Raw genomic sequence first — 12,925 nt, forward strand, 5'->3', positions numbered from 1 at the left:
TATGGTGTGGCCATCCTCCCGGGAGGTGATTTATTTTCTCTCTCTCTTTTTCTGTCTCTCTGGCAAGCACAAGGGCCCTAAAGCAACAGTCTCTCTTACGAAAGAAAAAAAAAAAAGAATTCTTAAGATTTAAATGTCATACATACCACTGGTCATGTGAGACACTTTTGCAAGTTTCTTCATCACATTGTCCAGCCGAGACTGAGTGCTCTCCAGCTCGTGGGAGAAATCATCCAACATTCTAGAGAGAGAAACAGACATGGGGATGGGTGTGGGCACGAGGCCTCAGCAACGCACCGGCCATGGAAGCTTGGTGGGGAGCTAGGTCTCTGTCTCAGCAAACAGGAGACAGGCAGCACTGCGGTTCGGAACTCCAACTCATTATGCAAAATCCTCCAAACAAGGTATGTTTTTGATTTTGGAATTTTCGCGAGTTTAGAAAAGATTCTGTTATGCACGCTGTATTTGTGTATTAGTCAGCACCCCCGGCAGGGTCTGGGGCAGTCCCTGTCATCAAACACATCAGTGGTTCTGGAGAGAAAACTACAAAGAAACATCATCACTATAGGTTTAGATGAAGCTTTTCTGTAACATGAACTTGCTGAAAAAATTTTAAAAATACGTTTGAATTTTAGCACATTCTAGATTTCAAAACTGCAGACAGGGCGGTGTGGACCCGGCTCTGTGGCGGGGCACTGGGAGATGATGCCCTGCAGTCCGACAGCAGGCCTTTCCACCTGGCACCATCCTACCTTGGACAAGCCACCCACAGCTCTCTGGGGCTGTTCCTCACCTGTAGGATGGGGCGATCCCACCAGGCCAGCTTCCCTCGGGGCTGGTGAGAACCATGTAATGTACAAAACCATGTCACGTCAATCTGCACTAAGGAATGTACTTCAGTGATGGGCTTCTCAAAAGCACTACACACTTTACCATAAATCTGGAGGCCTTAGGACCAACCACCTTCGGGGTGAATGGGTGCATACATGTATGTGCGCATGCGTGCGTGTGTGTAGCGCTACTCCCACACACACAGAGAAGCCAGTGTCCCCACTTGGAGGACTGGCCCCAGCAGTTAACTCTAAAGGCTGCCCGATGTGTGACTGGGAAAAGCAACCCCCAAATACCCTTCTTCCCGCAGTGCTTACATCCTATATTACTACCCAGTCCAGCCCTTTCAACTGCTGATTGGTCCACGGTGACTCTGTGGCTACAACACAACAAGCCCGTCAGTACCAAGGGTCTCACTACAAGGCCTTTACCAACCTGACAGCGTCGAGGGCAGCTAGAAACCGTTGGTTCTGGTCTGCCCACACAGGACACCTGACAGCCCCATGGGATTCGGGCAACCTACTCTTTGTGAAGTCAATTAAATAAACTCCATGTTGACAATTAAATAAGTCAGTCTTTTTCCCTTACCTGAATTTTCAAATAAAAACATTTTTTAGCTGATCTTAGATCCTGGCAGCAGCTCGGCCCTGCAGCTGGCAGGCTTACCCAGAGAGGGACAAACTTGGAAAAACAAGGCCACCTTTGTGTGCTGGACATGGCTTTTCCTACTGAAGACAAAGCTGGCATGTCATTTGACTTTCAGCCTAAGGACACCCACCAACCGAGCTTCTAGCCGGATCTAACTCAGCATTGTCCAACAGAACTACTATGAGAATCCCACCTGCCATTTTACATTTTCTAATAGGCACATTAAAAAGATCTACAAAAAGATGGCCCAGCCTCTCCGGTGAAAGGAGAAGGGTGCCGCCGTGCAGTGGTTGAAGCCACGTGGTGCAAGTCCAGACCATGGACCAATCTAACCGGGCTGGGCCTGGCAGCGCGTGCCTAAGGACCTGGCTAACTGAGAAGTGGGGTGGGAGGGTCGCCATCTGGAGAGGACTTATTGAAAATATCTGCCTTTCTCTCCTCTTGCTCAAAAAGTAAATAAACAAACAGACTGGCTCTGTAGCCTAGTGGTTAAGGGAGCTAGATCCCACATGGCTGACTGCAGTTAGAATACCAGGCCTGGAGGCTTGAAAAACAAACTTGGGGGTGTGTGTGTGCGCACGTATCCCAAATCCTGACAGGATGGAAAATGGAGGAGAAAGGGCTATGGTGTGATCATGCCACTCTGGGAGGTTCTCTCTCTCTCTCTGTCATGCACATGCCCTCTCGCAATTAAAAAATAAATAAAAGAAACAGGTGAGATTTTTTTTTCCCCAAGTGAATTAACTGCAGTAGTATATTTTCTTTAGCTCCATAAATCCAAAACGCTAACACTGCACCACACAGAAATATTACTAATATGAAAGCCTCAAAACCCAGCGAGCACTTTGGCCTGGCCACGCTGCCCTCACTCGACTGCGGCAGGAGGCTCATGGCTAGCACAGCAGACGTCACGGGCCTCGGACCAAAACCCGTGGTTTTCCCTTTTAATTTACTTCTTTTTTTTACCAGTTAGAAACATCCCCAGCTGAAAAACAAGCAAACAAACAAACAAACAAACAAAACACACGAATAGTCCTAACAAAGCCTTTTATGAAAAGGCGGAGTGGTTTCCTGCTCCCTCGAGAGGCAAGCCCGTCCCCTGCTCACTGTCCACTCAGGGTCTGTCCCTGCTTGGAGCCCACACTCGGTAGCGGGCCATCCTGCCTTTCGCCGTGAAGACTTTCCTGGACTGACTCAGCTCTGGGGAGACCAGGATTTGACCCTCTTCTCCTATTCCCCACCAGCATCCTTCCCACACCCCCTTCCTTCTGATACAGCGGGTTATAGTTTTATGAGATCAATATTCAGTGTTTACATTATGACAGTATCAATCTATTCACTGCTGAGGGCTCTGGTTTTGTTTTTGTTTCTTATGAGGAAAGAAGCAAGAGAGAGCAAGCTGCAGGGGGGAGAGAGAAAGGTATTTTTGACAGGGTCACAATCCTCCACCGCAACCTCCCAGTTAGCTAGGACCACAGCACCCCGGCTGTTTAGGTGGGGCTGGGAACTGAACCCAGGCTTCCATGTGGTCTCTGCTGCTGCATGGCAGTGACCTCCTGCTGGCACCACTGCAGCGAGGTGCCAGCTAAGAAGGTCTGCTGTGAGCCACACTGTGTGGCTTGGCAGCTTGGCGTTCTCTACGGCTGGTTGCGGGTGCTGCTTTCCCGGTCTGTTGAGTCTGAAACCAGTCGTCTGTCCACTTTCCAGGGTCTAAGACGGCACAGCCATCATTTCGTACTCCGTGCCCGGTCCACAGGCTTTACGCCTTTTTCAGAGACGGAGCAGAGATAAGGGTGTGTTCACATTACCATCATTAACCGAAAGTCTCTCGGGCTCTGTTACCAACTGCCCTCGAATGAACTACCTCAGGTCACTAGTCCCTTTCCATCCCAAACTGGAAGGTCAGGGTCAAAGCCCATGGATAGAAATTCAACATGAGTCCAGATTTCTGCTGCTGCAATTCCTGCCTCGTCTCCCCAGCTGGCTCCACTCTGGAATGTCTGAGTCAAGATGCCTAATCATTCCATCAGCCTTCCCAGCAACTTTCCCGGGCTTCCCCACTGCCTTGCATGCTGCCTGGCCTCCCTGGCCTCCCTGCCTCCTTGCCCAGCCCTCTACCACTCCCCTCTGGCCTCTGGATCAAGGCATGTACAACCTCTGTGTTCCACACACTCCGGCCCTTCCAGATCCTCACAGTAGCTCGCTCTTCCCCCGGCATACAACCCCCTCACACCTCCTTCACTGGGCTATTCTCTACACTCCTCTGGGTTTCAGCCGCCCTGCTGTGTCAGGGACTTCAGGCCCATCTCAGAGGCCCTCCCACTCCCTCACTCCATGGGCTGCCTTCACTTTCAGTGTCCGCTAAACCCGGTAGGAGCAACCTCTATGGATGCCAGGACGGTCTATCTGCTTGCTCCTGCTTCCCGAGGGCTGCCCAGAGGACGCCTGGTGAGAACTTATAATGAACAGTGAATGCAAGATTGATATAGGTGTGCCAGTAGATGGCATAATAGTCACATTATTGGACTCCCACGTAGCTGACTGCGGTTTGAGCCCCGGGCCCAGTGGCACATTACCATCATTAACCGAAAGTCTCTCGGGCTCTGTTACCAACTGCCCTCGAATGAACTACCTCAGGTCACTAGTCCCTTTCCATCCCAAACTGGAAGGTCAGGGTCAAAGCCCATGGATAGAAATTCAACATGAGTCCAGATTTCTGCTGCTGCAATTCCTGCCTCGTCTCCCCAGCTGGCTCCACTCTGGAATGTCTGAGTCAAGATGCCTAATCATTCCATCAGCCTTCCCAGCAACTTTCCCGGGCTTCCCCACTGCCTTGCATGCTGCCTGGCCTCCCTGGCCTCCCTGCCTCCTTGCCCAGCCCTCTACCACTCCCCTCTGGCCTCTGGATCAAGGCATGTACAACCTCTGTGTTCCACACACTCCGGCCCTTCCAGATCCTCACAGTAGCTCGCTCTTCCCCCGGCATACAACCCCCTCACACCTCCTTCACTGGGCTATTCTCTACACTCCTCTGGGTTTCAGCCGCCCTGCTGTGTCAGGGACTTCAGGCCCATCTCAGAGGCCCTCCCACTCCCTCACTCCATGGGCTGCCTTCACTTTCAGTGTCCGCTAAACCCGGTAGGAGCAACCTCTATGGATGCCAGGACGGTCTATCTGCTTGCTCCTGCTTCCCGAGGGCTGCCCAGAGGACGCCTGGTGAGAACTTATAATGAACAGTGAATGCAAGATTGATATAGGTGTGCCAGTAGATGGCATAATAGTCACATTATTGGACTCCCACGTAGCTGACTGCGGTTTGAGCCCCGGGCCCAGTGGCTTAAAACTCATGCAGGGTGCATGTGTGTGTGTGCCCAAGGTCCTGAGAGGAGAATGGAGGACAAGTACTATGGTGTGGCCATCCCCTTTGGGGGGTGATTTCTCACTTTCTGTCTCTCTGGCGAGTGCACATGCCTTATAGCCAAAAATCTCTCTTAAAAAAAAAAAAAGATTGGGGACCAGCAGTTAGCATAATGGCTATGTCGCTGGACTCCCATGTAGTCAACCGCAGTTCACGTCCTAGACCCGGTGGCTTAAACTCACACAGGGCGCGTGTGCGTGTGTGCCCAAGATCCCAAGAGGAGAATGGAGGAGAAGGGATTGCGGCATGGCCATCCTCCCTGAGGGGTGAATTCTCGCTTTCTGTCTCTCTGTCTCTCTGTCTGGTGAGCGCACGTGCCCTATAGCAAAAAAATCTCTCAAAAAAAAAAAAAAGAAAAGAAAAGATTGACATAGAAGAATTGCTGAAATATCCTAGTGGACTGTTTAAAAAGAAAACATAAAATGGTGAACGTATCATGTGGAAACATTTATGCTGGTTTTGCTATGATACTTCAGGGCATCATAAGAGTATGTCTATTCTTAAGGAAAAGCAAACTGAAGTTACATTTTCTTGTTTGTATTTTTTTAGAGGAAATTCTTTTGCTAATCAGAATTAAATGTATAAGTTTTCCACAATTTCAGATGCCAAGCATAAAGGTCTGTTCAATGTGGAAGGAGAGTTAGCGGACGATAAAGCTAAGTTAGCTCACGCTCTATCCCGAGGAACAAAAATGCCTGGGGGTGATGGAGTCTTACCTGCTTCCTGTCCCCACTCATAACCATACTTGGTGTGTCTGCTAGAAGACATTTGTATCTGTTTTTGGAGATGTTAAAAAATAGTAGAAACTGCTAAACCCTGTCTGCGATTTTATAACATAAAGATGGGCTTCTCTGTAGACTATTCTCTAAAACAGAATTGACATGCAGCTATGAATAAAACGGCTTTTGGTTTTACTGGCCTTGTAACTGCCAGGCTTTTAGGGGCCTCCCAGGGTGGTTTTTCCCCTCCATTTCACTACAGCAAGGGGCACCTCGGGGCACCTGGGTACTCACACTGCCTGCTCCTCCAGCTCCCCACCGATGCGCTGGGACATGTTCTTCAGTACCCCGATGCTGCCAGAGACCAGCTCCAACTGCTCATCCTGCTGCTCCACGATCAGCTGGTGCCAGGGAAACGGGAAATAAGCAATTAAAACCCATCTTACCTGGTTCCAAGCCCAGCACTCAAGCAGCTGCTAGCTTCTGTGCCAACTTGGGACAATTCACATTCAGAAGCAAAGCCCAGAAATCAAAGGACCAGACCGTCGCCTCTGAGAACACACTGCTCAAAGGCTGGACTGTCAGGCTGAGACCTCCTGCTGACCCAGTTTGTGAACAGTCAGCGGGGCTTGAAACCGCCAGGAGAGTTACTCTGGTCGGCTGGAGGCCAAGAAGAGAACAGACAATGGCTGAAAGCGCAGGTGCAGGTGACCCCTGAGGGCTTGGGAAGGGAGGGCTTGGGAAAAGGAAGCCCACAGTCGAGATCAAGGGCTCAACCCACAGCCTGGCGCAGGCTAAAGACGAGAGAGCCTGGCAGATCTCCGGGCGCGGGAACACTGGGCAGTCTCCTCCCTCCTCAAGGACAGCTACTGACAGACACACAGTTACTTTTAATTGTGCCGCAGCCTCCTCCCTGTCTGTGGAACTCTGCTAGGTCGGTAACTAAGCAGAAAGCCGGTGAGGCAGACATGTGAGAACACACGATCTACACTCGCACGGTAAACACCATGTGTAAGAACCAGCGACTGAGTGGTGGATGGGCCTCACAGTCCTAGGGACAGTATCGTCAGCCTTTTAGTGAGGTAGCTACACATGGAGCGCACCAACAGACACAACCGACTCTACTTTCCTTCCACCCTGAGCCTCCGTCAGAGCCGTTGATTTTTATATATAATGCAAACTTTTTATTTTCAATTAAAAACAAAGACTCCATCTTTCTGGAAGTGCCTTTGGTGAAATGAACCAAGAAACCGAGTGTACACAGATGGAGCTGGGGAAGAAGTTTTGCCTTCCTTCCTTCCTTTTTTTTTAATTTTAATTTTTATTTATTTATTTTTAGCTATAGGGCATGTGTACTTGCTGGAGAGACAGAGACAGAAAGCAATGGCTACGCCACAATTCCTTCTCCTCCAATCTCCTCTGGGATTTTGGGCACACACGCACATGCCTGGCATGAGTTTCAAGCTGCTAGGTCAGGACCCGAACAGCGTTCCAGCGACGTAACCATTATGCCATTTGCTGGTGCCAAGTTTTGTTTTCATATTTAAAAATCAATGGCCTGGTCGTCAGTTGTCTGTTCTGCTGCCCCCAGGGCCCTACCTGGGCCGGGCGCCCCAGAAAGGTATCTCCTGAGTTCTGACACCCTTCTTGTACACAGTCATTAGACTCTTACACACAGTCGACCGCAGGATGAACCCCGGTCAGCCTGCTTGTCACTAAGCCACCAAAGCCCATGGCTGGCAGAGGGGCGGGGGGAGGTATCCCACCGCCCTGCCTGGGCCCTCAGCCGGCTGGTTTGGCGGTACCTGCTGCTGCGCTTGCTGCTCCTCGATGAAATGGGAGTTGGCTAACTGGAGCTCGCGGTCGAGGCGCCCGTATTTATCTGCTGTCCCGGTGCTCCAGTTCTGGCTGCCGCTGTCACCCAGCAGTGCCTGTGCACGGGGACAAGAGTCAGCACAGTTACATCTCTGACCTAAAGCTCTCTCCCGCTTCTCACGCCCTCCTCCTCCCCTGGGCCAGGCTGGTGGTGGTGTCAGTGTGCTACAATTTAAGAAATGCCAGGAAGGGCTCTCGGTCTTCACTCCCCACCAAGGGCCTCAGAAATGGGCTTTGCCCCTGAAAGTGCAAGCAGATGTCCGTCACATCGATGGACACCACCATATGGCCCTTGGCCACGTAAATGCACTCAGTCCATCTTAGACCAGATCTCCTGGCACCTTGGGACTTGACCAAAGACCCACCAGTCCCAGAGAGCTACAGTCCTTTTAATGTAGGTACGACTCAGGGAAGCGTGGGGGGCTCTGGGGGAGAGGGGGAGAGTTCCCTAGAAGGCAACAGAAAGTCGCAGTCACACCTGCTCAGAGGCACAGGAACATTGAGGTCTGTTAAATGAATAAAAACAGATGCCCTTCAGTCGGACAAGGCTACAAAGGCTACAGGCCCCTGGTGGTAACTGAGGCCGCCTCGCTGTGCAGGGAAGCCCACGGGGTGGCTGACACTGACTGCCCAGGGGGTGCTGCCTGAGTCGGAGTCTTCCACCTGGGCTCCCACACACCAGGTCAGGTCTTCCAAGAATTAATCCAAGGAAGCTTGTGGCCTGCAGCCAGAAAGGGATGCATTTGGAGATGTCTTCCTTACACAAAGGCCGGCCAGGAAAGAACGAATCTTGGTAGCTGGTTGTGACCAGGGTCACCACTAGACTTTCTGAATAGTCAAAGTAATCGCTCACACCAGCCCCGCCCCGGGAAGACTGGAAGATGCCAATGACCGAGGGTCCTTGTCCTTGGAGGGTCACCAACTCTTCTTACCAGGGACATTTACCTTTGGCACTGCTAAAAGCCTGACTGGTCATTTGGTTCTCTGTCTGGAAGCCTCTCCAAAAGCCCCAGCCCTGCCTCCATGCCTGCAGTGCCCCCTCCCTGACTTTCCGAGGGGATTCCGTCATACGGGGACAGGACCGGGGCACTCAGGACCTGGAGCGCCAAGTTCTAAGGGAGGCATCAGAAGTGCTCCTAAATGCTCAGTCCTCAGAGCTCTTCGTAGGAGAGCCTCCAGTCAGGAGGCAGGATGGTGACCATCTCTGTGTGACACAGACCCAAGGCTCTCATCAGGTGGCTCTGCCTCGACCTGGTCAGAGGCACTCAATGAAAAGAACCTGCTCACTCTGAACCAAAGACTCTTAAGGACCTCTGTGGAGGACACGGGGGCCAAGTGACAATTTCTTCAGAGTAGGAAGGCCATGGGGGCTGATTATGCCGTGGATAGAGAACTGAGAACCACCAGGGGTACTGCGGGGGCTGCACTCAGGGCTCTCTTTCCAAGTTACACAAGGTCTACACTAGGTGGGAAGGTGTGCCGTCAGGGCCACCAAGGCTGCACTGGAGAGTAGCTTAGAGTTCATCGGTCTGACCCTAGGAGTCTGCCCTGATGGGAAAGAACCTGGAGAGGGCCGAGCACTGGACGATGAGCCCGTGTGTGGGTGCCAGCGCGGGACGTGCCGGTGAAGTGGGGGCACATGGCTCCTGGGACCTGGCATGAGGCAGCAAGGCTAGCTCCACCCACCCGAGTGCTCAGAAAACCTGGCCCTACTGTTCCTTGAAAACTGACGCTAGGACACTTCACACATGGCCTAAAACAAAACTCGAAGGCATACCTGGGGGACAGGCCACGAACAGGTACCCATTTTACTTACACTAGCTCGAGTGGACTATCTACAGAATGAAATGCTCATGTTAAGAGTAATAAAAGACAGAGGTCACCTGCCTCACGGTCACAACTACTTCGGGTCCTGTCACTCCACTTGCTATCAGCTCAAGTGCAAAGGAACAGGGAACTCCAAATCAGCCAGCCTGGGCCGGTCACTAGCTTCCTTCAAGAGTTAGAGTCACATGGAATGAGCTGGCTAATGGCCTTCCCAGCTGTAGAGTCCCAAACCAGAGCAAGGGAAGTAGGTGAGAAAAACGAAGAAAAACCCCAATGACTTGAACTGTGAAATCCAGAGAAAGGATTAGGGGTATTTGTTTAACTCTCTCCTTCCTCAAACTTTTATAAGACAGGTCTTCAAAATTAAGTGGCTTGGCAAACCCCCACTGATAGAAGATATGGATTTCTGTTCTGAACTGCTGGCTCCTAGTTAGAAACAGTGAGCTGATCTCTCAAGTGAGGAGGCTCCGAACTGGACTGCCAGTGACTCCCTGGAATCGGAATAGAATGAGGTGAAGGAAGCTAAGTTATTTAAAGCAAGCAATGGCATTTCCATCGAGTCTTTGTGATAGTTCTCACTCCTAAGCAAAAGTTACATACAAATTCATAAAAAAACATTTCTGTCAAAAACAAATCACCTAACAATTTTTAGCACTAGGCAAAATACATTCTATTCCACAGGATGACTCTAAACCAAACCTCAATTGACATTCTCAATAAAATTCTACTGACTTTTGTATTTTTTAAAAAGGACTATTTTAACCATTAGAAAGGAGTTTCTAAGACACAACAAAGTGCATAATTTCTAAAAACTACTTAAAAGAGATTTCATTTAACACACACTTTAAGGTTCCTCAAAGATCTAGACATCAAATTTGAATAATTAAATGTCTAATGAGTCCTTTGGGTAGGCAATGCAGTAAGTGATAGATTTAAAAAAAAAAAATCAGACAAAAAACTGACTACAACACAATCCCCTCTCATTCCCAAGGGGCTTTGGGGTCCGGCAGTGGAAAGAGAGCTGAAAGTTACATCCCTCGCAGAAAGCCTGACACACAGGACAACACCCATGAGTATCAAGTGATCTGTGAAGAGAGCTACACTAAAGGGACACAGAGGTGCCATAGGAGCTCGGAAGAGTCCCAAGGAGAGGACGAGAGGACAGGTGAGGGGTGGGGGGAGAGAGGGCAAGCTACCCCGACTTTCACAAAACCTCCCAGCATCCTCCAGGGCCAGCACACACAGGTCTTCTGCTTGATCACACGATACACGGATGGTCAGCACCCTTTAATTCCAGACATCTAATTGTTTCTTCTCTGACTGATAGTAATATTCTGACGTTTTCTCACCTGTCTGTTTTTCCTTTCAGCTAATGCCTGCACAGATGAAGTTGACATCTGATCCTTCATGTCCTAGTGAGACAAAAAGACCAGAAAACAAATGAACAATACCCTCAGATTAAACAAAATCACGGTTAGTACCGCACACATTAACAGAATACACGTTACTTGTTACCTTTTTTTAAAAGACAAAAAGAAGCATTCTTTGGCTTTTTTTTACAGTCTCAAAAACAAGGAAAACACGGGGCCACCAGATGGTGTAGTGGTTACATCGCTGGACTCCCACATGGCTGACCATGGTTTGAGTCCCAGACTCAGTGGCCTGAAACTTACTCCAGGTGAGTGTATGTGCATGCCCGGATCCTGGGAGGGGAATAGAGGAGAAGGGACTGTGGGATGACCATTCCTCCTGGATGTTGATTTCTCATTTTCTCTCACTGTCTCTGTCTCTGGCACATGCACCCTAAGGTGAAAACCTATACAAAAATAAATAAATAAATTAAATTAAATTAAATAAAACAAGGGGAATAAAAGGAAATCAAGAAAAAAATGTTTCCTTAAAAAGGGGTAACCTGGGGCCAGCAGGTAGCACAGTGGTTAAGGTTCTAGATCCCACATGGCCTACTCCGGAGTTACAATGCTAGACCCTGCAGTTGAAAATCACTCTAGGCACATGTTCTCCAAATTCTGAAAGAATGAAGAAGAAGGGATAGCAGCGTGCCATCCTCTCCAGGGGGTGATATCTCACTTTCATTTTCTCTGTCTCTTCCCAGTGAGCGCATGTGCCCTATGACAAAAACCTACAAAATAAGGAAAAAAAAAAAAAAAAAAAAAAAAAAGGCTATAAAAAAAACCCAAAAAAAAAAGAAAAAAAAAAAAAAAAAAAAAAAAAAAAACGAGGTCACCTGGAGCCTGCAGGTGGTGTAATGGTTAAGGTGCTAGACTCTCAAATGGCCGACCACAGTTAAAGACCCAGACCTGGTGACTTGAAATTTGCATGAGCACGTGTGTGTGTGTGTGTGTGTGTGTGTGTGTGTGTGTGTGTCCCAGATCCCAGGAGAATGAAGAAGTGATTACACCCCGGGAGGTGATTTTTCTCTTTCTCCTCTCATCATCTCTCTCCAGCAAACATGGTCACCTGGATACTAAATTTAAATGGGAAGACAGGAAAGGAACTAACAGTTACTGGGTACCTACCACAGGCCAGAAATAGTGCTAAACACTTAAACCATTGTGCATTTTCACAACAGCCCCGTGGAGCTGGTGTTAACCTTTACTTTATCGCTGAGGAGACCCAGGTCCAGTAAGACCATGACCCTTTCTCTCAAATGACACCCCTGAGCACGCACACAAAGGGCTGTGCTCAAGTGCTCGCGTCTTTGTACAACACATCTTAAAAACCATGCACTTTAGTTTAGGCCATATTTACCATTAAGCAGGATACTTTGGAATAGTGGTATGACAATCACTTATTTTATTTGGGAGTTGGATTCACGCAAGCTGTAGAATATGTCTCATACCAAAGTGAATTTCCAGAGTAGTATCAAAAATAATTTTGTACAGAAAGCAAAATAAATGGGCCCATGACTTAATCTGAAGTGAAACACTTTAATAAATATGAGTCATTGTGCTTATCATGTTTAACCACAACTTAATACACTATAAAATGATTTGAACTAAGTACATAATGACTGTACTATAATTTTCTTGGGTGGGGGGGAAGGTTAAACCAGCAGGTAGTATGGAGGTTAAGGTGGTTGGGTCCCACATGGCCAACTGCATGGTTTGAGTCCTAAACCAGGTGGCTTGAAAATGATGCCAGGCCCATGTGCATGTGTGCCTAAAATACCGTTAGAAGAACAGAAGAGAAGGGTTGCAACATGGCCATCCCCTCTACGGGTGATTTCTCACTTCCCTTCTCTGTCTCTCTCCACCGAGCACATATGCCCTATGGCAAAAATCGAGAAAGTCTGTCAAATTACGTCCCAATTTTCTGTTAGTAAGTGGATAATTTCATAGAAACAAATGCTAAGGTATTATACTTTCAGAAACTTCATCCAAAATCCATGACAAAGTGAATGGTGGATCAGGCAGTGCCCCAGCTTTTACAATTCCTATGTAGCAAGTCTAAATAACCACCACCTTGCTTCAACTTTCCAAGTACTCATTCATTCACAGAGCAAATACTGGTGTCTAAGGAGGGCCAGGCATACAGCAGGGACTGACACAAGTCAGGCCTCGCCCGTCTGGAGTTCACATCCAGAGGA

At 48.9% G+C, this 12,925-nt stretch overlaps 1 protein-coding gene across 1 annotated transcript in view; it reads right to left on the bottom strand.

Annotated features, from left to right (window-relative positions):
* Positions 1 to 12,925, bottom strand: part of STX6 (syntaxin 6) — a 56,979-nt gene that overhangs the window by 13,438 nt on the left and 30,616 nt on the right. Inside the window, exons 4-7 of the mRNA XM_006142317.3 lie at positions 10,668 to 10,730; positions 7,422 to 7,547; positions 5,911 to 6,017; positions 147 to 241 (exon numbers count right to left, since the gene is read on the bottom strand). Coding sequence (XP_006142379.1) covers positions 147 to 241; positions 5,911 to 6,017; positions 7,422 to 7,547; positions 10,668 to 10,730 — 391 coding nt within the window. The remainder of the gene's footprint in view (positions 1 to 146; positions 242 to 5,910; positions 6,018 to 7,421; positions 7,548 to 10,667; positions 10,731 to 12,925) is intronic.

This window comes from Tupaia chinensis, unplaced genomic scaffold (assembly GCF_000334495.1).
Source record: "Tupaia chinensis unplaced genomic scaffold, TupChi_1.0 Scaffold000074_1, whole genome shotgun sequence".
Lineage (NCBI taxonomy): Eukaryota > Metazoa > Chordata > Mammalia > Scandentia > Tupaiidae > Tupaia > Tupaia belangeri.